This window comes from Geotrypetes seraphini, chromosome 3 (assembly GCF_902459505.1).
Source record: "Geotrypetes seraphini chromosome 3, aGeoSer1.1, whole genome shotgun sequence".
Lineage (NCBI taxonomy): Eukaryota > Metazoa > Chordata > Amphibia > Gymnophiona > Dermophiidae > Geotrypetes > Geotrypetes seraphini.
The window spans coordinates 221,130,204-221,155,786 of NC_047086.1; the positions used below are offsets into that span (position 1 = coordinate 221,130,204).

Genomic DNA, 25,583 nt, shown 5'->3' on the forward strand with positions numbered 1-25,583 from the left:
AATAGATACTGAACCCTGATTATAGGTGGCGGAGACTCAGCTGTTAACTTTTAAATTTTCCATTAAATATTTCTTAACCACTTCCTAGGAGATATTTTTGATGATTTGGGGAAGTTTAAGAACATCAGTGTATTCTTCTTCAATTGATTTTCCATATACTCCAGTCTCTTATTCACAAAGTTCTGGTTCTTAATCGGGGCCTCAGTCACAGACTGCATATTCTCAACTTTGGTTTCTAAGGAACTCGAATTCTTAGAATGTTGTTCTCGCTTAGAAGCCTGAACCTCTGCTTTCTGTCTGATAGTTGCAAAGTCACCCACAAACTTAGAGAATAGCTGATTTAAAGAGGTATTCTATACCTGAATGGTGTCCCAAAGAGTGTCCAATGTGACTGTTGCAGGTCTTTGCAGCTCTCTCACTGCCTGCCCAACTCTTCCTTCACCCTGACTCCACCACCGCCTTTGAATCATGCTGCAACCGTTGTGCCTGTGCTGGGGTTTAGCTCACAATAGGTGAGGACATTGACGGAATAAACTCCTCAGACAGTGGGGAAGTAGTGAGATCTGCCACCTCCCCCACTGCAAGGTCCTTAAATTGAGATATTGCAGTGGAGTCACCCAATGCATAGGGCTTAAAGAAACCCTGTTTCTACTGCTGCTGAGAGAAGACTCCCATGTCATGGCCAAAAGAGACAGCATATTGGGTTCCCCTGAGAGCCCAAATCGCTCCAAGGTTTGCTGGCTCAACCACTGTATACTGCCCAGTAGTGAAGGTAGTTGACAAAATGTCTTCTTTCTATTCTTTCCCATTAGGAGAAAAATGGAGCTCAATAGTTGACAAGCAAACGCATTTCATCATCCACTATCTGCAGTTGTTCTCTTTTTTTAAAATTTAATTTCTGTTAGAGCTGAAAGTCCAAGTTCGCAAAGAAAAGAAGATCCAAACAGTAGCAAAGCCTTGATTGCTTTGTTGCTCAAGTTAGGATAACTACTGCATAAAAAATAAAACTAAAATTATTTGCTGTTAATTTTCAAGGACTGATCACATCAAAGAATGATGCTTGTCTGGGTGGTTGTATCCCTACGCACGCAGACGCTCATAACATTGACAGAGTCTTGCACAAGCGACGTACATGTCATCTATTCTAGGGTATACTTATGCAGGGAATTTTTAAAACTAAAGTAAAATTCTGGAATCTCTTGTGACACACCCATTGTGCTGTAGCACAGTGGTTCCTAACCCTGTCCTGGAGGACCACCAAGCCAACCGAGTTTTCAGGCTAGCCCTAATGAATATGCATGAGAGAGATTTGCAAGCCCTAACGACAAAATCAAAGACTCATCGATCTCCTTGAATGGTCAGGACTTCCCTATTGACCACTCCATTAAAATCCTGAGAGTCACCCTAGACCGCCACCTCACTCTAAATGCTCACACAGATTTATTAGTTAAAAAATGCTTTTCGGTTCTATGGAAACTCAGAACTATCAGAAAATACTTTGATGCACCATCCTTCCGCTTACTGGTTCAATCTTCCATCCTGAGCTTGCTCGATTATTGCAATATTATTTACTTGGGTTCCTTCAAAAAAACCATCCTAAGACTCAGAGTCATTCAAAATTCGGCAGTCTGACTGATCTTTAGGCTGAAGAAATGGGAGCACATAAGCCCCTACTATCAAAAACTCCATTGGCTGCCCCTAGAGGCGCGAATCCTATTTAAGTTCTCCTGTCTGTGTTATAAATCAATATTTGGTCTGGCGTCCTCTTACCTGGTTTCCCACTTCAACCTGGAAAGTTATCTTAGGCCCACACGAAGAATGCATCTGTTCACCTACCCGACAATAAAAGCCTGCCACTACAAAAGATTCTTGGACAGAACTCTTGCCTTCCAGGTAGGCAAATGGAACGATTGGCTTAGTAACATCTTCACGCTCTCATCATGCTACTCCAATTTTAGAAAACTGGTAAAAATGAATTTGTTCAACCGATTTGTAAACTAAGAATCAACTCAGCTCTGCCTATTCAACCAGTAACCCTAAGAACTATATAGCTCTCATATTCTTTCATTATGTAAGATTGTATTTGATTGTAACCTCTTCGCTGATTGTCCAGCGCTTCTTGCTGTAAACCGCTTTGAACTTCTATGGCTTTGGCGGTATATAAAAATAAAATTATTATTATAATGGAAGTGACAGGCATGCAGATCTGTCCCATGCATATTCATTAGGGCTATCCAGAAAACCCAATTGGCCTGGTGGTCCTCCAGGACAGGGTTGGGGACCACTGCTGTAGCACACAGTTTGAGAGATACTGCATTAGGCTATTCCAGGGATCTCAAAGTCCCTCCTTGAGGGCCGCAATCCAGTCGGGTTTTCAGGATTTCCCCAATGAATATGCATTGAAAGCAGTGCATGCACATAGATCTCATGCATATTCATTGGGGAAATCTTGAAAACCTGACTGGATTGTGGCCCTCAAGGGGGGACTTTGAGACCCCTGGGCTATTCCCTCTCTCAGAATCAAGTATTAAAACCAATTCAGGGTTCACCTCGGTGGAACTAGCATAGAGAGGCAGACTAGATGGGAAAATATGGTCTTTAGCTGCCTTCATTTTTCTCTGTTACTGTTTCTATCATCTCCATATAGAAGATAAACCCATCTCTGCTCAGCCTTTAGTTGTTAATTTTATGTGGGGCTTGCTTCTGTTGAAGCCTATTATCAAACCCCCTATGGTGCCATGGGATCTCAGTGTCATTTTCACTCAGTTGATGAAAGCTCCTTTAAAATCATACCTGTCATCTGAAGTAGCTGACCTGGAAAGTCTTGTTTTTGATGACAGTCGCTTCAGCACACAGAGTTAGTAAACTCTGGGCTATAATACCTGATCCACCCAGCACAAAGTTTTACAGCAACAGAGTGGTCTTGCTGAGAGTGGTATAGAATGGGTACAAGTGGATTGTTTTTTTTTTTGGGGGGGGATTTGTGCTCCAAAAAATTACAGACTAGGAGACACTCGATGAAGCTACAGGGGTATACTTTTAAAACCCAATAAGAGGAAATATTTTTCACTTGGCAAATAATTATGCTCTGGAACATGTTGCCAGAGGATATGGTAAGAGCAGTTAATGTGGCTAGTTTTAAAAATGTTTGGACAAGTTTCTGGAGGAAAAGTCTGCTATTAAGACAGACATGGGGAAAGCCACTGCTTGCCCTAGATCAGTAGCACAGAATATTTCTAATATTTGGGATTTTGCCAGGTACTGGTGATCTGGATTGGTCACTGTGAAGATGGGATATTGGGCTAGATGGGACCATTGGTCTAATCCAGTAAGGCTATCCTTATGTTCTTATGGCCAGTCCGTCACAATGATGGCCACTTCTATGTCCAAATTGTCTGGTTTTGGACGTTTTCAACTTGGACGTTTCTTTGGTCAAAAATGAGGTATAAAGTTCGACATCCTAAGGGATAAACAAGTAGATGATTTTTATATATATATTTATAGAAAGAAGCACGGCATGTTGAAAGATAAATATAGAGATTTCTCAGCTAAACATAAGATAAGTGACTTCTTTTTTTGTCACCGTTTCAATATACCGGATCAGTGCAAATGCGTATTAGTAATATATTTATGTTTTTAAAGGGGTTAAATTAAAGTAAAAAGAAAAATAAAATAGAACAATTTAGTTATAACAATAAAAAAGTTAAAACAAGGTAGTTGAATCTAAAATTTTAGTTCTTGGCCGATGACTGGAGCATGTAGGAGCATAACTACGCTGACTTTTCGGTTGTGATTGAGCAGCTGTACGTAGGCTCCGATTCTGAGGCCTGTGTAATGTATTACACTTCTCCGGTTGAGTAGTGTGGTATACTTTTTGTGTACTTCTGTAATTTTGAATAACATGTAGACTAACATGATTTAATGAGACAGAATCAGCATGGGTTCAGCCAAGGGAGGTCTTACCTCACAAATTTGCTTGACTTCTTTGAAGGTGTGAATAGACCGGTGCTATTTAATTTATTTATAAAAGATCTGGAAATTGGAACGATAAGTGAGGTGATTAAATTTGCAGATGAAAAACCGGAGATGGTAGATAGTTTTTGATATTTGGGAATAATAATTGATAGTCATTTGAATTTTGAGAAGCAGGTTTCTTCAGTAGTGGCAAGAGGATTTGGAGCTTTGAGAAAACTTAGATCTATTAGAAATTTTTTAGATGAAGAATCTTTACACACTCTTATACATGCTTTTCTGCTGTTAGAATTGGATTATGGTAACCTAGTATATGCAGGGTTAGTGTCAGCACAATTGAAGAGGTTATAGACATTACAGAATACAGCAATTTGTTTATTGGGGTAAAACAAGGATGAGGGATCATGTTACACCATTATATATAAAACTAGTGTTTAAGCCCGTTACATTAAGGGGTGCTAGAATAGATGTGTAGACTTTTAGCACAATGGGTCGCTGAGGCGTTTCTTTCTTTCTTTCTTTATGTTTTTTATCTCTCTCCCTGCCCCCCTTTCTTTCTGTCTCTGTCCCCCTATGTGTCTCTGTCTCTTCCCTGGCCCCCTGTCTTACTGTCTCTCTCCCTGGCTGTCTGTCAGTCTTTCTTCATTTCTGTATCTTCTCCCTTTGCGAGTGTGGGGCAGTTGTAGGCGCGCATGCGCACTCCTTCCGGCCACGGACATACGGAACACGCAGGTAGGAGTGTGCATGCGCCGCTTAGGGTTTTATCTAGTCATTACGCCTGTTACATTAACGGGTGCTAGAATATATGTCTGTCTGTCTCCCTCCCGCTGACTCTCTCTCTCTCCCTGGCCCCTTTCTCTGTCTGTCTTTCTGTCCCTCTCCCTGCCCCTGTGTCTTTCTTTCTTTCTGTCTCCCTCCCTCCCGCCATCTGTCTGTCATTTTTTCCCATTTCCCTGTGCAGCAGCATTTCCATCCCAGTTCCCTATGCAGCAGCAACAGCATTTTCCTCCTATCCCCCCCCTTCCTGTGCAGAAGCAGCAGCGGTATTTCCCTTCCCCTCCAGGTCCCTGTGTAGCAGTAGCAGCATTTTCCACCACCCCCCTTTCCCTTCTCTTACCGCGATCTGGCCTGCTCCGTTCAGCCCCTCCCCCTTCTTTTATTGCTTTGTCCTGCTCAATCTGGCCTGCTCCTGCCTCCCATCCGACCCTCCCACCGCCGACAAACCTCCCGGGTCCAGCCGCGTAGGCAGCACTTTAAACACGCTGCTTCGCGGCCTTCTACTGCCGATCTCCTCTCCCGTGTCTGTCTCCAATGATGTCATCAGAGACGTGGCAGAGGAAATCGGCAGTAGAAGGGCGCGAATCAGTGTGTTTAAAGTGCTGCCTATGCTGCTGGAGCCGGGAGGTTTGTGGAGGGTCAACGGGCGGAGCGGGGCTGCTCTCCACCACTCAGTTGCTGCCACTGGAATGCAAAGAGGACCGCAAGTGTGGGGCAGTTGTAGGCACACATGCGCACTTCTTCCGGCCACGGACATACGGAACACGCAAGTAGAAGTGCACATGCGCGGCTTAGGGTTTTATTATAGAGATACCATTGGTTACCTATGGAATTTAGAATTAAATTTAAGATTCTGATGTTAGCAAATAAAGCTTTGTTTGAACTTCAACCTCCATATTTTTCTTCCTCGGTGATGTTCTATGTTCCATGGCAATTAAGATCTTTAGATGATAATAGAGTAGCTTTACCTCACATATCTAAAGCACATTTGGCTTCTACTAGAAGCAGTGCTTTTTTCTATCTAGTACCAGTCTTGTGGAATAGCTTTTCCACAGAATTGAGTAAGCTTTAAAAGCAGTTTAAAATCACATTATTTTAAGCTAGCCTTCTCTCTAAACTAAACTAAACTAAACTAAACCTTAAGTTTATATACCGCATCCTCTCCACGGAAGTAGAGCTCGGCACGGTTTACAAGAATTTAAAATATAAGAAGAGACAGGAAAAAGTTTACATGAGCTTATAAATAGAGTGGAAGAGACTTGATAGTCTGAATTCCTAGGTATTGTCTGCATATGAATGTTTCTGCTATGTCCGATTGAGCTTGCCTATCTAAATGGAATCGTTTTATTCTTTTATTACTATATTATTTTGTAAACCGCTTTGTTCTTATTTATAGTTTAAGCGGTATAGCAAGAATTTTAATAAACAAACTGTTCAAAGTTGTTAAAAGTTCCCTGCATAAGTCAGTGAAAACCTCTAGGAAGACCTTAGGAAATTGGAAGACTGGATGTCCAAATGGCAGATGAAATTTAATATGGACAAATGCAAAGTGATGCACATTGGGAAGAATAATCCAAATCATAGTTACCTATGCTATGGTCCACCTTGGGAGTCAATGCTCAAGAAAAAGATCTGGCTCTCATCATGGACAATACACTGAAATCTTCTGCCCAATGTGTGGAAGCAGCCAAGAAAGCAAACAAGATGCTAGGAATTATTAGAAAAGGGATGGTAAACAAGACTAAGAATGTTATAATGCCTCTGTATTGCTCAATGGTATGTCCTCACCTTGAGTACTGCGTTCAGTTCTGGTCTCCTTATCTCAAAAAAAGATATAGCGGCACTAGAAAAGGTTCAAAGAAGAGTGACCAAGATAATAAAGAGGATGGAACTCCTCGCGTATGAAGAAAGAATAAAGGGCTCTTCAGCTTGGAAAAGAGATGGCTGAGGGGAGATATGATTGAAGTCTACAAAATCCTGAGCGGTGTAGAGTGGGTACAAATGGATCGATTTTTTTTTTACTACATCAAGATTTACAAAGAATAGGGGACACTCAATGAAGTTACAAAGTAATAATTTTAAAACCAACAGGAGGAAATATTTTTTCACTCAGAGAATAGTTAAGCTCTGGAATGCGTTGCTAGAGTATATGATAAGAGCAGTTAATGTAGTTGTTTTTTTTAAAAAGGTTTGAACACGTTCCTGGAGGAAAAGTTCATAAACTGCTGTTGAGACAGATATGGGAGAAGCCACTGCTTGCCCTGTTTCAGTGGCATGGAATGCTGCTGCTATTTGGGTTTTTGCCTAGTACTTGTGACTTGCATTGGCCTCTGTGAAGATGGGATACTGGACTAGATGGACCATTGCCATGATCCAGTAAGGCTATTCTTATGTTCTTAAGGATATCTAGCTTTCGAAAATGGATGTTTCTGTGCTTCCAACTTTGGACGTTTAGTAGGAAACGTCCATATCTTAGACTAAGATGTCCTTTTTGAAAATGGCCCTATATGTGGCTCAGCATTCTTAACATTTGCTGAGCCAATATCTGCTGACTTGTGCACTCCATAACTATGGAAGCCAGAGCATCTATCCACTGTTGCAGAAGAAAGGTGCAAGCTTAAGTCATATTAATAAACTCCATTTGTTGAAATGGGCTGAGCTGGGACTTGGGCTAATCTATGATGAACCCTAGTAGTCCCAGCATTCGAATAGTCTTTCATTTTAATTTTTTTTTGCTCCTTCCTCTTGACCAGCCAGTTGTCTAAGTAGGGAAACACATGCATCTCCAGTCTGTATAGCTATGTTGTGATTACTGCTAGGCATTTTGGGAATGCTCTGGATGTGAAGTGAAGCCAGACAACAGTACTCAATACTGGTAGTGGTGTTTCCCTACTTTGAATCTCAGATACATCAAAGTCACAGGCAGTATATGTATGCGGGTATAGGAATCCTTAAAGTCCAGAGTGCGTAACCACTCTCTTTTATGACTCATTAAAAGAAGGCTGACAAAGGAAACCATCTTGAACTTTTTGTTTGGTCAGGGCCCTTAGGTTTAGAATGGGACAATATCCCCCTATCCTTTTTGTGACCATGAAGTACTTTGAATAAAATTATTTCCTTCTTTCTCCTGGTAGAACAGGTTTGATCACTTTGGCCAACCAAGAAGGAAGAGAGTTCTTTTGTAAAACAATTAATGATGCTGAGAGCTTAATTTCCTATATCGAATCAAAATAACCCAGATAACAATTAAAATGAAATTTCTGGTAGATCCTCTGTAGGCTTGTTATACTCTTTTATGCATTTCATATAGAGATCGCATAAGCCATTATTGTCATAGGATCCATTTTTAAATATTTTTATGCAATGCTTTATAATAATCGTGCATCCTTAAAATATAACTTATCTTTTTTAGTTGAACATATATAAAGGGAGCGCCTCATGACCTTGTTTCATAAATTTTTCTTCAGGGTTGAGGCTCCCGTTGTATAATTTAGCTCGTTTTTACACTGCACTCCACAGAAGTTCATTCAGATCAAGCCAAGAGAGCTTAATTTCAACATTCTTAGTGGGCAATTTGCAGAAGTGCTTTCCAATTGAATGCTATAAGTTGTTCAGACTATTTTCAGAACCCACTAGTCTGAGGTTCTAAGGGGCCCCCTTGCTTGGAAAAAAATCCTGCCTTCCTCCTACTTGGGGGAGTGTGTGGCACAGTGGTTAAAGCTACCGCCTCAGCACGCTCTGTTTCTCTTAAATGCTTCAGAAGTCACAGCAATCAATCCAACCTTGCGCTGAAACAGCCGTGTGACACAATGGTTAAAGCTACAGCCTCAGCACCCTGAGATTGTGGGTTCAAACACACACTACAATCTCCCCATTGCCCCAGGTATATTAGATAAATTGTGAGCCCGCCAGGACAGACAGGGAAAAATGCTTGAATACCTGAATAAATTCAAGTAAACCGTTCTGAGCTCCCTTGGAAGAATGGTATCAAAAATTGAATATTTAAATAAATATTGTAAAATCATTGGGGATGATTAGTAGAACTGAGATTATGTTTTCCTGGAGACAATAAAAAGGGTTACCCCTTATTTTGACTGGGGAATCGCTTGTAATTTCTAGATCTTCTCCTATCTCAGGTGAGAGTAAGGCCCAGATTACTTGTTAGGACAGGACAGGAGAGTGAATACCTATTCCTTTGATTCCAGTTTCTCTCTGTTGGAATACCTTCAGGATGACAATGAACTTGGCATGTACATGACTTATTGGATCTGAGTGCTTTAATTATGAGGTCTATGATCTCCTGAAACTTGTCTCGAAAAATAATGTCTCCATGGCACACAGCATCCACCAGCTTCTCCTGTTCAGCTAACTTGAAATTGGAGGCATACAACCAAGCAAATCTATGCATCCCAATCCTTATAGTGGAAGCGCTAGACGCCACATCGAAAGTATCATAGATTGCCTGGACCTTGTATTGTCCACACTTTTGCTCTCTGGCTACTAGACTATGGACACATTAGCTTTCTCATGGAGAAGACTGTTTGTAAACTCCAACACACTGTGCACCTCATTTCACAAGTATATGCTCATTATATAGGGTTGTTAGTACAGCATTGTGAAAAACCATTTCCCATAACACTCCAAGGTTCTCGCCTCTCTCCCTGGGGGCAATGAGGAATGAGTCTTGGCTCTTTTGAGAGCAGATTCAATCATCATAGCAGGATGAGAAAGCTGGAGCGTCTCAGATCCCAAAGTATTATAGACTTGATGCATGCCATCTTCTTGACCTGCCATACAGAAAGGAAGGTCTCCCACATGTACAATATTAAGGAGTTTGTGCATGGGCAGTGTCATAGCCTCCTTTCGGAGTCATCAAACTGGAGGATGTGCAGTATCTCAGCTGTGTGTTTATCCTCAGTTTCTAACTCAAATGGGTTGGACTTAGCTATTTTCCTTAAAGAATGAGAGCTTCTGAAGAGGAGATTGTGTCTCCATATGGCGAGGAGGGATCTTAAGGAAGACCAAGGGACCTCTTCTATGAGAAGACATCTGGTGCTTCCTCTGAGATCCTGGAGTGATCAGAATCTCACATAGAGAAATTTGTGCTAGGAGATGTCCGAGTCTCTGCCTCAATCTTCTGGGCATAGGGTGTCAAAGCACCAGGTATCTCCAGTGTGCTGGGGAAACTTTCTCCACTGAAGGTCTAGAGATTGGCACTACTGCAGGATCTTCCAACTCTGAAGCCCTTCAGGCCTCCTGGATGGGCTAAATCTTTTTTAGCCTTGGCATCTGAACTTTCAATGCCAAAGCTTTTCGCCAAGCAAAGAAGTGCTGCATCTCCTAGAGCTGCTCAAGGGCTTCAACTGCTAGTTCAGTCACATCCCTCAGAGACACTTCTGGTGTATTGAGAGCTGGGTCATGGTTCCTCAAAGACTGGTGCACTTTCTCCAATGATTTGTGAGCTTTTCTCATGTCGGGAGCACTTCGAGGGCACTAGTAACCTGGTGCCTTGGTACTCTCAGCACTGTCTTTCAAGGAGGATTGATATTGATGCTTCTTGGCTTCTGCCTGAAACCCTCAGCACCAATGAAGACAACAATTAATTCTTCCTGTTCCTTGGATGGAGAGAGGGGAAATCAGATGATGCCTGATTCCTCAAGGCCTCTAGTGCCACTTGATGTCAAAGAAGGTGGAAGCCCTTCTATGTTGATGAACCTTACTTCGGAGCACCAAAAAGGTTCTTGTACTGCTTCTCAAGATCCTTGATACCTCTCCTTGACATCTGTGAACAAAGATTACAAGAAGAGGGATCATGATCAGGTTTTAGTCATTGCAGGTGCCCATTATATGTATCCTCAATGGGTATGGTCCTATTAAACCAGGTACACTTTTTTAAAGTCTCTGGGAGCTTTGAGGGACATGTCAGAAAAAAAATAACCACAGCAATATCGAACAGCTTGATATTTTGACAAAAACTTCTGAATCAGGTGCCCAAGGTCTAAGAAGGCCTAGCAAGCTGCGTAAAAACAAGGAAACTCAAAAAGTGCCAAAAACCTATCTAAGGGAGATTATTGTGGAGAGGCCCCACACAACGTAACAGAACTTATGTAACAGGAAAAAAATAAACATGAAGTAATACCTTTGTAACAAATGTTCTGAGGCAAGCTGTGAAGGACTGAAAGAGATGTCCAAGTTGCTCTATGGAAAAAGGAAGACTGTACTAGTCTGTCTGATACTGACAAGCTGAAAGGCATGCAAATACTTAGCAAAGAACTGCCAAAAGCTTCTAGAATAGATGATGGGGAGAGTTCTCATGTGGGTGCCATTAGATGACATTATCCAAGAGTAAGAATTTTATCATCTTGTGTGCCCATGGAGAAAATTATGTTACAACAAATCTGCTCTTATTGATATCCTCCCCTTCTAATAGGAACCAAATAGTGTAAGTAAATATAGGTAAGATCATTTATTTTTTGAACATAAGATTTACCGCTGCTGGGTCAGACCAGTAGTGGTACATCGTGCCCAGCAGTCCGCTCACGCGACGGCCCTTAGGTCAAAGACCAGTGCCCTATTTGAGTCTAGCCTTACTTGCGTATGTTCTGTTCCAGTAGGAACTTATCCAACCTTGTCTTGAATCCCCGAAGGGTGCTTTCCCCTATAACAGCCTCCGGGGGAGCATTCCAGACCTCCACCACTCTGGGTGAAGAAGAACTTCCTTATGTTTGTATGGAATCTTTTCCCTTCTAACTTCAGCGAGTGCCCTCTTGTTCTCTTCATCTTGGAGAGGGTTAACAATCTCTCTGTCTCTACTAAGTCAATTCACTTCAATATCTTGAATGTTTCGATCATGTCCCCTCTCAGTCTTCTCTTTTCAAGGAAGAAGAGGCCCAGTTTCTCTAGCCTCTCATTGTACAGCAACTCTCCCGGCCCTTTCGCCATTTTTGTCGCTCTTCTCTGGACCCTTTCGAGTCCTTTTTCATATACGGCGACCAGTGTTGGACACAGTATTCCAGGTGGGGGTGTGCCATGGCCTGGTATAACAGCATAATAACCTTTTCAGATCTGTTCATGATCCCTTTCTTAATCATTCCTAGTATTCTCTTTGCCCTTTTCGCCACCGCCACACATTGCGCAGACGGTTTCATTGACTTTTCTACAAGTACTCCCAAGTCTCTTTCCTGGGGGCTCTCTCCGAGTATAGCACTGGACATCCTGTATTCGTACATATGATTTTGGTTACCGACATGCAACACCTTGCACTTATCCACTTTTAACCTCATATGACATTTTGCGGCCCATTCCTCTTGGGGGAAGGGAGGAAGAATTGTCTTGTTATTTCACTAAATCATCACAGAAGACTTTCTGTTAACGCCATCAAAACTAAATCATGCAAATAGCTAGTGATTTTTCTTTCTCTTGATAAATGATAGTATTATAGGATGATAGCATATACTAACAGGTTACTTGGGACTAGCCACCCTTATATAAGAAACTTGTGTGACCCAGCACTATATAGTTAAAGATGACCTAGTACCATCCACCTACAGGAGGATCTCCATGAATGCATCAGGCATATCTAGATAGCCTTGTGTTTTCTGATTACAGGCAATCTAATGCTATCATCTACTAAGATGTATGCTCACAAGGTTAACTTCGTCCATTAAGTCATTTCTTATCTGTTTTAGAAAATATTAATGTTGAACTCTTTATTACTGAATGTAAAAACAAATAATGGCATCAATCAACCACAAAAGAATATTAGAACAACATACATTTCTTAGCACAGTCAATGTCACACAGAATCATTTAGCCTCAATGAATCTTGTATAAACAAAAATAGAGAAGTATCTATAAATTAGTGACAAGCCTGGATCTATAAGATTAAACACATTAGCCCTTTTTCATGCCAAGCTCAAGGCCGAGGCCATAACAAGAGTTGAGGATACCAAGATCTGGACCGACAGGTGTAAGCATGGCTTCAGAAACAGGGAAACGTTTTTCACAAGATCTCAGAGGACATAATTTGAGGTTGAGGGGTGGTAGATTCAGGGGCAATGTTAGGAAATTCTACTTTACGGAGAGGGTGGTGGATGCCTGGAATGCGCTCCCGAGAGAGGTGGTGGAGAGTAAAACTGTGACTGAGTTCAAAGAAGCGTGGGATGAACACAGAAGATTTAGAATCAGAAAATAATATTAAAGATTGAACTAGGCCAGTTACTGGGCAGACTTGTACGGTCTGTGTCTGTGCATGGCCGTTTGGAGGAGGATGGGCAGGGGAGGGCTTCAATGGCTGGAGTAAGATGGGCTGGAGTAAGTCTTAACAGAGATTTCGGCAGTTGGAACCCAAGCACAGTACCGGGTAAAGCTTTGGATTCTCGCCCAGAAATAGCTAAGAAGAAAAAAAAAATAATAATAATTTAAATTGAATCAGATTGGGCAGACTGGATGGACCATTCGGGTCTTTATCTGCCGTCATCTACTATGTTACTATGTTACTCATAGAAGGGTTACAGCCAAGCCAGAAGGCAAAAACTAAAGTGGGAAATAGTGGCACAAGGTGCCCACACAGAAAGCATTGGTAAGTGCCCAGAAAAGGAATAACTGTCATGATTCAGATGTAAAGAGGGAGCATGGTTAGAAAAGAGCAGGAAACGAGAAATGGGCTTCTAAAAGGTAGATATGCCTAAAAAGGCAAGCTGAGTGAGAGCAGCTCTCATGCCTGAGGGGGCCACGTTGAAGATTTCTGTTCAGGCTACCAGTACCCCATGACCAGGAGGATGAAGGCATCTCACCTGCCATCAAATCTGTGCTTCAGGAAGTCAAACAAAGCTTTCTGCATCATGTCGGTCACCTGAGAAAGGAGGAGAGAAGGAAAGGAAAGGGAAATATGAAAGCATGAGAAACAATGCAAAGATGAAGGTTGGAAGGAAAAGGCAACTGTAAGTTCTCACAGCCTGAATTTGGAAGCACGGTGCTCGGACTCATGGTGTGCTGGAAAATTTACCGCTAAGGAAATATTCAGTGCCAGTGCCCGGATTAGGCCCAGTATTGAATATCTGGGACTACCGTATTTTTACGCATATAACGCGCGCGCTAAACAAGATTCTACAAACATGGATTAAGCATGCGCGTTATATCCGTGAGCGCGTTATCTATTTTTTTACATTCTGAGACACCCATACTGCAGAGATGGCATTTGCCGCCCCGAAAATGGCACCCCTTGCCGTATGGGTAATTTCAGCCCTTCCCAGTCCCTGCCGGTAGAGCTAAGGCGCTTCCTGGACCCCTCTACGCCATGTTGGAACAAAGAATATGTATACTAAAGAGCTCTCGCGTTAGTGAGTATGAATTCAGCAACAAGAACACAAATCACACGTTCATTCTCAAACTATAAGATTCAGCCCACAGCTATCAGAAGCATTAAAATTAGGGACCACAAAGACTTGAGAGAATTAGGGCTGGTCCTACACTCCATGCTCAAAAAGTTCACCTGTTTATGTACTTTGTATGTATTTGTCCTTACTACCTCATATCCTTTCAGCGAAGGTCCCACGAGTACCACAGGCCTCATTGAGGGAACCACATCATAGGGCGGGATGTGCTCTGTCTGTAGCAAAAAGGCAAACACATTTGTCTCAGTGAATGGTACAGATTGGGGTTGGAAAAGGCAACTTTCACATTAATTGATAACGTCAAGGCTGAATTACAGAGAGTTTGTAACAGCTCTGATTCAGAAAGCTGCAGGAAGGCTGTTAGAAGGTTGTAGTAAGTGGCATTATCATATTTTACCATTTCTGCAAAATCATTGGCTACCAGCACCAAACAGGACTAAATCTAAAATTGTCTCTGATTTTCAAAGCCCTTTAAAGAAATGGACTAGAGTAGTTGAAGAACAGAATTTTCCTCTACACACCACTAAGGTTCTCCCACGCAGCAAATCATGTGATATGATACCCAGCAAAGAGCCTTCTCCAGAGCAGCCTTCACACTCTGGAATGCACTCCCAGAAAGGTTTCATCTAACACAGGGGTGTCAAAGTCCCTCCTCAAGGGCCGCAATCCAGTCGGGTTCTCAAGATTTCACCAATGAATATGCATGCGATCTATTTGCATGCACTGCTTTCATTGTATGCTAATAGATCTCATACATATTCATTGGGGAAATCCTGAAAACCCGACTGGATTGTGGCCCTCAAGGAGGGACTTTGACACCCCTGATCTAACACAAAACCAGAGTTGTGCCCTGTGCAACAAGCTGTCTGAATATTTCATCACCTATCAGTTCAGCAAGTCAATTCTAATTTAATCTAATCTTTGATTTTTTATACTGATTCATCCCAACAGAAGGGCTCAACTCGGTTAACAAAATATTAATAAAATTATACAAGAGATTAGAACAGAAACTATGGACTCCTTTTACTAAAGTGCACTAGCATTTTTAGCATGCTAACGCAAGCTCCATGGAGGCGTTAGCGTTTAGCGCGTGCGGCATTGTAACGTGCGCTAAAACTGCTAGCACACCTTAGTATAAGGAGCCCCATATCTTTTAGGCCAGAATTTTATCTTTTATGATTATTTGAAAAAGTAAATTTCTGAAATAAATGTGTCTTCAGTACTTTACGAAAAGTGGGTAGATGAGAGAGAACTCTAAATATAGAAGGAAGGCCATTCCAAACTTTTACGAATAAAAAAGAAAATGATCGACAAAAATTGGCTGTAGTTTTCATTCCTTTAACAATGGGAAAGCCAAGTTATATTTCTGAGAGCTCCTAGAATTAGAGATTTCTTATGAATTAAATGAGTCAGGAACCAAAGGAGAAAAAAATACCATATAGGATTTTGAAAATTATAGTTGCACATTTAAATTGGATCCTCCAGTAAACAGGAAGCCAATGAAGGGATCTCAGTAAAGGTGTGACATGATCATATTTATGTTTACTGTATATTAGTTTAGCCGCCGTATTCTGGATAAGCTGAACAAGCATAAAGCGAATTGCCATAGTCCAACTGAGATAAAATAATGGCCTGAACCAAAACTGCAAAATGTTGCTGAAAAAAAATGATGTACTCTTCTAAGCAACTTTAAACTGAAAAAGCATTTTTTTAGTAACATGATTAGATAATGCGAGTGAAGAATCCAGAATAAAACCCAGAATTCTAGATGAAAAATCAATTTTCAGTGAGTCACCAGAGGCTAACAAAATTGAGCTAGGCAACTGCTCAATTTATGGCCCAAACCATAATTTTGTCTTGGTAGTGTGGATCTGTGGACTCTTCATCATGTGGCATGGCATCACATATTCAAAGTCTATGCATAGAAAACTTGCAGCAAATTGGGGAGGGGGGAGGGATGTGCCAATACACATCGGTGCATGTTCTTTTGCACCTAAATATGGGCCTCACTAAAACTTCTTACACCTAATTTTCACAAGGCTCACCTTAACCTCACTACCACAGACTTTGCCACACTTCATCACATATCCAAGCTAAATGCTTTTAAATTCTCTGCAGGAAATATGTTGGTAACTGTAGCTTCTTTATGTGCATTTCCAAAGGAAACTGGAAGTGCCAGCATACATAAGCACCTCTTCTTTTATGCCTAAATATTTAGTTAATTAGTTATTTTAGTTATTTATATACCGTCTATTGATTGTCTAAGCTAGTGGTTTTAAACTCATGGCCTGAGGACCACATGTGGTCCGCCAGATACTATTTTGAGGCCCTTGGTATGTTTACCATAATCACAAAAGTAAAGTAAAACAGTTTCTTGATGATATGTCTCTTTAGCTATAAATTACAATATTATTATTAAGACTTAGCCAAAAGGAAAGATTTATAAACTATAAAGAGTTTTACCTCATGCAAAATTGTCATTAATAAAACATTAACTATTTTTTTGGAGGCCCTCCAAGTACTTACAAATCCAAAATATGGCCCTGCAAAGGGTTTGAGTTTGAGACCACTGGTCTAAGTGGTTTACATTCAGGTACTCAGTCGTTTGTCCCAATTTGTCCCAGGATACACAGGGAAGAGTCAAAGGCCCTGATTGGCTCAGACACCTAAGGCTCCCTAGGAAGGGCCTTAGGTGGCTGAGACAATCAGGGCCTTAGGCCCCTCCTCATGCATCCCAGGATGCACCAGAAGGGGAAGGCCCAGCATTTTGGAGTAATGAGTCTGCGAGCAGGAGGGACTGGGCATCCCTCCTGCTGTCATCCTAATTTAGAGGTATGGGGGAGGTTCAGGGGGTATGGAACGGGGGGCATATGGTGGCAAGAGCGTGTGGGCATACCTCCTGCCAATTTTTGGTAAAGTGTGAAAGGGGAAGAGAGGGGAGGGGGCTCTGTTCTGCAGGGGGGTTGCAGCAGCAGGAGGGAGGGGGCATCCCTCCTGTCGATTTTTGTTGAAGTGCGGGTGGGGCAGTTCAGCTGGCATGGGGGGGTTCACGGTGGCAGGAGGAAATGGGCATCCATCCTGCTCTGTTTTGGTTTCAGGGGGCGGAGCAACTATCATTGAGGAGAGGGAGATGCTCAGTTTTTTTGTTTTTTTTAAATGGGGCAGATATTGTGCGTGTATAACACATGCACATCATCTGTGCCATTAAAAGAAAAAAAGGAAAAACCCCAACAGCTGAGTGGCTGGAAGCTGCTTTGGGGCTTCACCAAACTGGTGTTTGGTCAGCTGTTTGGTCTTCCCCAAACTGGCTCTGAGCATGTATCAAAGTCGCTCTCAAAGCAACCAATCGTATGGGATTACGGTGATCCGCTGCGCAAATCATTTGCATGCAAACTTTTTGGAACATCGGTCGCTGTTTCAGAATCGACCAAAAAATCGGCCCTCAGTGACCTGCATGGTCTTAGCGACCATGTTTTGTGCATCTAGCCCCAAGTTTGAAGTTCCAACGTGAACCGAGTTGTAAATAGTCTATGCATTGGTACTACAATCAAGTTCATTAAAAGTTCCAGTTATCAGTTGTAGCTCGGCTTCAGCTGTTTCCTTGGATAAGAAAAATAGTGTGAGGACTGAATGAGTATGACTGTGTCCCAGGATTGTGACCCTTCGGCCTTCCGGAGCAAGTCTGACCCCAGCCTATGCCTAGCTCGAGAGACTTTTTAAAAAACAGCACTACAATAAATCTCTTTTTGTGAGCCCTGGTGGCGGGTGCCTGACCCGCCACGGTGACCGGAGCCCGCAGACTGTGTGAGCAGAACAAGGGCTACAAGTACATTTAGCTTTTTGTGCATAACGAAGCATCAGATGATGAAACGCTGTTCTGCGCTTAAATATGAACCTTGTGAATTTTTTTTTTTTTTTAAACTTTTAAGTAAACAGCACAGATCTGCACATAAAAATACAACAAAGTCACATACAAAATACCCTATATGTAAAATGCAAAATCTGGCTATAGCAAAATAAAATTATACATTGAGAAAAAAGAAATCCTTTCCCCCCACTCATATTCACAATTCCCTCAACAGAGGAGGCATACTCAGTTGTTTCTTCAGAACCTTGCAAAAATTTTATATTTAAGAAGTTTTAGTGAGGCTCACATTTAGACTCTAAAGAATGGGCACCAAAGTGTGCTGGCATGTCCCCTATTTGCTGGAAGCTTTCTGCACTAATAATTTGAATATATTTAGCTTGAATATATGATGAAGTGTCAAGTGATTAAATGTCAGGTGATGAATTATCACCAAACTGTGCAACATGCCCTCTAGCGCCCCCACCCTGCAGGCAGAGGCACCTGGAATTGCCACACCATGCGCCTCCCTCAACAGTGTACCCCTTTGAAAGTCTTTTAGTCTTTGCCGGCAACAAGCAGTGTCTCCTATCTGCTATTCATGCAGGCTGAGCATTCTATCTGGCATAACTTCCTACAGGAAATGACATCAGAGGGAAAGCTGAATAGGGCACGAGTAGGGAAGAGTTATTGCTCACTGCTGGCAAGATTAGAAGAAGTATGTGGGAGTTCAGTACATTTAAGAGACATCCCCCATCGCTGAGAATGGAAGGAGAGAAGCAGGCATCCCCCCCCCCAACTAAGATGGCACCCAGACTTCCCACCCCCTTACTACACCATTGAATGTACTGCATCACTGCAAGGAAGACAATGGACAAGGAGCTATTTTTGCACCCCTATTTCTGTCATGTCCTGTGCCACCAAACAGCCCATGGGATGGCCCTGCATAAGACCATCTCTACTTCAGGAAGCGGGTTAAAGCTTGGCACTTCCAAGCCTTCAATAGAACATAGTAACATAGTAAATGACGGCACATAAAGACCTGAATGGTCCATCCAGTCTGCCCATTAGTTATTCTCATTAGAAATACATGATTAGAACAAGCAACAAATTAGCTAGTCACAGTTCCAAGTACTACTAGCTGTATACACCGAAGAAGGATTTGCATACATAGTTAAATGATAGCAGTTAAAGACTTGTATGGTCCATCTAGTCTGCCCACGAGCTAAGATCAGTTGCATGTACCTCTTCTGATTCCACAAACAATTTCTCCTTATCATCTATCTAAATTCATGTTACTAGGTTTTATCTGTCTATATGTTCTACCTTCAATTGTTCCCTATGCTGTCTGTGAAGATGTTTTAATATGTACATATTGTGTTGACATTGTAAGTAGTATACACTGTATAATGTATACTTATATTTGAACATTGCCTATGTCTGGGTTATACCTGCTATGTGTACTTTGCCTTAGAGGAATTTCTTTAAAAAGGCAGTAAATAAATCTTAATATAAATAATTGAGCTACATAGGCAGGAATGGTATGTCTGTGAAGTACATGAGATTTAGCAATGAAGCACCTCTCTGCTAAGAAAGAAGACTAGGAATCTGAAAATGAGGATTATCCCCCACCTCACCATGAGCTATAACTTGGTACAGTATACAGGTGCCCACAAAAAACTCCTTGATTTTAAATGGTTACAAAATCAAAACTTATTGGAATATGTTTAAAAATAAGATGACAGCAAATACAAGTCCCATTGAGCACGGTTAGCAAGATCTTGCACAATCGCTTGCACTTTTACCCTTATAAGCTGCAATTGGTGCAGAAGTTACAACCTTCAGACAATGCAACATGACAAAATGATCAGGTGTTCCTCAAGTGGCCCCCGAGATCACTGGACATTACTGTTTGTGACTTTTTCATTAAGGGGTACGTGAAAGACAGAGTGTACGTACCTCCACTCCCCGCAACTATGGATGATCTGCAGGAACGCATCACTGAAGCTATAAACGCGATCACGCTGGATATGCTTCGGAGAGTCTGGTCTGAGCTCAATTATCGCATCGATGTTTGCCGAGTAATAGGTGGGGCGCACATCGAGTGTATGCAATCAGCAGATACCATATGAAACTTTATGAGTTGATGAAACTAGCCTCAAAGGTGAAAGAATATTCCAATAAATTTGGGTTTGTAACCATTTAAAATCAAGGAGTGTTTTTGTGGGCACCCTGTATTAGAAAGCAGAGCAGACAAGTACATTTGTATTCCCTGTTCTCCACACCCCGATCCCTAATATCTTCTCCTTCCTCTCTGATCTCTAGTCTTTCACTCACTTTTCCTCTTCCTTCTCCAAATTTACTCCTGGGCAAATCTGCACAAAATACTTAAAAATTCTATGCACAATGTTTAATAATTCTGCACACTTTTTTAATTTTTTGGTATGAATTCCCCTAGGCGCTAGGTCTGATATCTCCCCTCAACTCTCTCTCGTTCCAACTGCAGTTCTCACTCCTCAGCTTTCCCTGCCCCTCTCAGTTCTCACTCTCACTGACTCCTAGAAAGGTTCCCAATTCTCTGTGTTCCCAAGGTTTCCTTCAGTGCACATCTTCTGCTCACTACCCCCTCCCCCCACCCTGGCATATACCCAACCTCTCCATTTTTCTCCCCACCATCATATTCCTAAACCTCTCATTCTTCCCCTCACTGCATATCTAGATTGCTTCACAGATCCTCATTTCTAGGGCACACCCTCAGCTTGCTCAAGTGACCCTCACATCTGCTGGTGACTGTGGGGAAACCTTTACAACCAAGCATGCTACATGGGCTGGTGTCCTTTGGTAGGTCGGTAATAAGACCGACTGAACTCCTCTTGAATCTGTACACAGGGTACAGGTAGGATTATTCAGTCACTTTTATATGGAGAGATATGATTGTTATACTGTGATATTAATTTAAACCAATATGTGCTATAATCACAGTAACTTGTTTAATTCTTGATTAAATATAGTGAATATCTCAGAACCAACACCCGTGACTGGTGAATTCACCAAACTGGGGTTCATTGGGGGACCATCGTTGAAATTCACTGTCCCCTCACCATCCTATTTAATATTATTAAAAATTTCAAAATGTGGTAACTTATCTGTGAAACGGATGGTTAGATCTTGATATTGTTCCCCAGCGGTGAAGAAATTAAGTTGTGTTAATAACGTGTTAAAAACCACTGTAGTAACTACAGTGGAGGAGTTACTACAGTGGTTTTTAACACGTTATTAACACAACTTAATTTCTTCACCGCTGGGGAACAATATCAAGATCTAACCATCCGTTTCACAGATAAGTTACCACATTTTGAAATTTTTAATAATATTAAATAGGATGGTGAGGGGACAGTGAATTTCAATGATGGTCCCCCAATGAACCCCAGTTTGGTGAATTCACCAGTCACGGGTGTTGGTTCTGAGATATTCACTATATTTAATCAAGAATTAAACAAGTTACTGTGATTATAGCACATATAGGATTATTCAGTCTGCTACAGTGAGGAAATGCATGATCTACAGTAATGAATTCTGCAAGGGGGGTTTGAGAGAGGAAGATTTCTTCAAGTAAGGGGTGAGTCCCAAGAGCCAGTGAAGAGTCCTGTAATTCTGATTTATGTGTGACCTTTACATGATAATTTATATTTTCTGTAGAACTGTTGCAAGATACAAGAATCTATAGAATATCTGTTCTTTTCAAATGCTTTGGAGAAAAGGAATGGCGTGATGTTCAGTACATATACAGCAAAACTCACTGAAATCAATATACAAAAAGTAGCCTTAGGGGGAGGGGGGAAAGCTCACCTGTTTTTGCTTCTGTTTAGCTTTAGGGAGAAAATAAGATGTAGCTTTTTAGTGTAAATCCTTTTTATTGTTGAACATCAAAAACAAACCACAGAACACAAATAGCAAGATCATACATGAAGGATCAACGATTACTATAAGTTTTCATTTTCTCCCCCTATCGTCCAAGCCAAGCTATCCTACACCTCTTCCCCTCCAAACCCCCCCTCCCAGCAAGATAGGTTGATGCAGACGTTAGAAAGTTGTTTTCTTATACTTTCTAACAATCCCTTAACATGGACTATCTCCCACCTCACCCCCACTACAGTAAAGCAAACCTCAAACTAATACACTTCACCCCACCCCCACCCCCAAAACCTCATTCACACCATCAGCCACTCCAGCCATAGGCAGCGGAGCGCTTTTTTGTGTGTGGGGGCCCACAAGCGCCGCCCCAGACCCCACCCCCATAATAGTACTAATTGTAATATAATTTTTTCCATTCATTTTTCATATATATATATATATATATATTAACAATACATAATGGTTAACCACAAAATTAAACTACACAAAGCACACTGTATGCTTCTCAACATTCATTCCTATCAGAACACAGATAACCCCTATACAAATACGGGACCACAAACTAAAAGTTCTAATATATATAAACAAACCCTAAAATTCAAGACTCTGCATGCAGTACAACCCCAGAGAAATAGAAACAAATGCATTTCTTCCTTAACAGTACAAAATATGGACAGCAGATGTAAATTCCCAAAATTGGCACAATTCAATCACTGAATTGAAAATAAAATAATTTCCCCTACCTTTGTTGTCTGGTGATTTAATTTGTTTCTGGTTGGATCTCCTTCTGACTGTGCATCCAACATTTTTTTCTTTCTGCCTCCTGCATGCTTCCTCTCCTCCGGACTTCATTCCTTTCCTCAACCAACATCTCTTACTCTGTCCTCCATGAGTCCAAATTTTCTTCCTCTCTCCTCCACCCCTATTGGCAACATGTCTCCCTCTCTCTCCCTCCTCTGTTATGATCTTGATCTCTCTGTTTTTCCTCAGGGTTTCTCTCCTTCTGTCTGCACCTCCCATACTCCAGCATCTGCCTCCTGTCTTTCCCGTTTGGTCCAGACCTCTCTCTCTCTTTCTGTCTTTCTTCTGCTTACAACCCCTCCACCCCCCCATCCCCGCCCGCAACATGTCTCCCTCTCTCTCCTTCCCTCCTCTGTTATGATCTTGCATCTCAATGTTCTTCCTCAGCGTCTCTCCCCCCTCTGTCTCTTTTGTCTGCATCTCCCATAGTCCAGCATCTGCCTCCTGTCTTTCCACTTTGTTCCAAGCCTCTCTCTCTCTCTCTCTGTTTCTTTTGCTTACAAACCCCTCTCCCCCAGCATTTGTTCTCCTTTCTTCTAGGTCTTTCTCTGCTTCTCTCTTTCTCCTTCCATCCTCCCTCCCGGGTCCAGAATCTTTCCACCTCTCTGCAGTCTCTCTCTCTTCCCTCTATACAAGTCCAACATTTGCCCCCTCTCTTCTGCCTCCCCTTTGTTTCAGGTTTCCCCCTCTCTCTATCTTCCTTCTGCTAACATTTTGAGTCCTCCCACCTTTGATCCTGGTCTTTCTGTCTCTCTCATTCTCTTTGTCTTCCCACTCCCCAGAGCCTGGCATCTCTCTCCTTGGTTCAGGGTATTTCCTCTCTCTAACCCCTCTAGTCCAGCATCTGCCTGTCTTCCATTCAAGTCTGCTTTCCCGGCCCTCCTCAAAGTCTTTTTCTATCCCCGCCCCCGGTGTCCAGATCCAGCGTCTCTGGCAATCCTCATCCCGCCGGGACCCTTGCAATGGGTGGGGCTTTACCTCCACTGCTTCCCGTGCTGTGACCGCTGCCGCAAACGTTTAAAGCTAATTATGGCAGCTTGCAGAGTGAACCTAGCAGGCTGCCATCAGTCTCCCCAACACATTCCCTCTGCCGCGGTCTCACCCCTCCTCCGACATCAGGGGCAGGACTGTAGCAGAGGGAACGTGCTGCAGAGACTGACGGCAGCCTGCTAGGTTAACTGCCGTAATGAGCTTTAATGGGGGGGAATCCGGAGGACGCTGAGGGGGAAGCCGTGGAAAACAGCCTCAATCCTGGTCCACAGTCCATGAGGCTCAGCCGCGGGAGGGAGGGAGGCAGGGAAGGGGGAGGGGTAGTGCCAGTGCCAATTTTGGGGGAGGCCCCTGTGGTTCCCCCCCCCGTTCCGACACCTATGACTCCAGCCACCCATACCATTCCACACTCCATGCCATTCACCAGGGAATATATCCAGAATCCAGAAAGAAAACCAAGTTAGAACGAGTTCAAAACTGAAAAAAAGAAGAGCTGAGAGCCTCTCATCTTACAACAGCAATCCATCAAATATCATTCACATTGGAAACAGTAAAGCGTATGTAAACTTCTTAACACTTGCACTGGGTATCACCACAACACACTTAAGACCAGATGAAACTGCAGTACTTCAAGATAGCAAATGATTCCTGTTCTCAAGTTATACAGCTGACTTATTTGAAGTAGAGAGTGACATGGTAATCATTACTACTGTAATTACTGCAGTAATAGGGACAATGGCAGAAAATTACCCAGAATTATTATAGTAATGGTAGACCGTTGTGCAGTACTGCTGCAGGAATGGGGACCAATAATGCAGTAATCCCATGGTAATGGAGAAAAGCAGGCTGGCCACTCCTGATCCTCAGCTGGCTCTCCCCAGGCCTACCTTAAGAACCCTGGTGGTATACCTGCCTCTTTGGGGGCAGGAATGATTCCCCAATCTTTCCTGCCCACTTCTGCCGTTGAACCCACCACTGATGTATTTTCAATATGGCTTCTGAGGCTTTATGTGGCAATCTTGCGAGATTCATGGAAGTATCACAAGGTTGCAGCATGAAGTCTTAGCAACAATTTTGAAAATACATTATTAGAAGTGGGTCCAGCAGTGGCAGCTGCCTTTGAAGAAGCAACTAGACCATCAGGGTGGCTACTCTCTGGAAAGAAGAGGAGAAAGATACCAGAACACAGTGAAGAGGCCTGGTTTGGCGCATACTACGCAGAAGCGTTAGCAGGGCATGACAGAGACCTCCCTAGTTCTGATCAGAGGGTCTTATATACATGCAAACATTTAAAACTTTGAAAAAGTCAGGATAATTAACAAAAGACCAGGAAATCGATGTGTAGCATAGGAAAATGGGAATTTCATATTTATGTGAATTGTGCGGTGAAGCAAGACCATAAGGGAAATCAGGACACATTTCTAGAGGTATGAAACTGCCTCCATGTTTCTGTTTGTCTCTCTCTGTCTGTCTTTGTTCAGGTTTTTTCCCGCCTTGAGCTTCATGGAAAATTGACAGATGTGCTTAGGCCGGTTAGGAAGAGCATATTAGATTACGTATCCGAAAATGGAGTGTAAATATGAATGTAATATATTGTGTTGTGGATGAAAGGGATCCCAAACGAATGAACGAATGAATGAATGATATATGAATGATGTGTGAAGGTATACTAAACATGAGAGTGGGTTTTGAAAAACATATTTTATATATTTGCAAACAAAAGAAACTTAAAGGGAGCCTGGGAGGCAACATCTGGGAATAGTCAGAAATACAGTTTTTCACGGCAGGGGGGAACAACCCCTTCTCCTCCTTTTCTGTGCTCACAGGGAGGGACATGAACTTTTCAACACTTTAAAATGGAGGCTCTTTTGAAACTGATAAGCAGGTTT

General features: G+C 42.2%; 1 protein-coding gene across 3 annotated transcripts in view; it reads right to left on the reverse strand.

Moving 5' to 3' along the window:
• Nucleotides 1–25,583, reverse strand: part of CACNB3 (calcium voltage-gated channel auxiliary subunit beta 3) — a 144,985-nt gene that overhangs the window by 34,619 nt on the left and 84,783 nt on the right. For all 3 annotated transcript variants that reach the window (XM_033938798.1, XM_033938797.1, XM_033938796.1), the window contains exons 6-8: nucleotides 21,838–21,857; nucleotides 14,279–14,359; nucleotides 13,545–13,603 (exon numbers count right to left, since the gene is read on the reverse strand). In XM_033938798.1, the coding sequence (XP_033794689.1) occupies nucleotides 13,545–13,603; nucleotides 14,279–14,359; nucleotides 21,838–21,857 (160 nt within the window). The remainder of the gene's footprint in view (nucleotides 1–13,544; nucleotides 13,604–14,278; nucleotides 14,360–21,837; nucleotides 21,858–25,583) is intronic.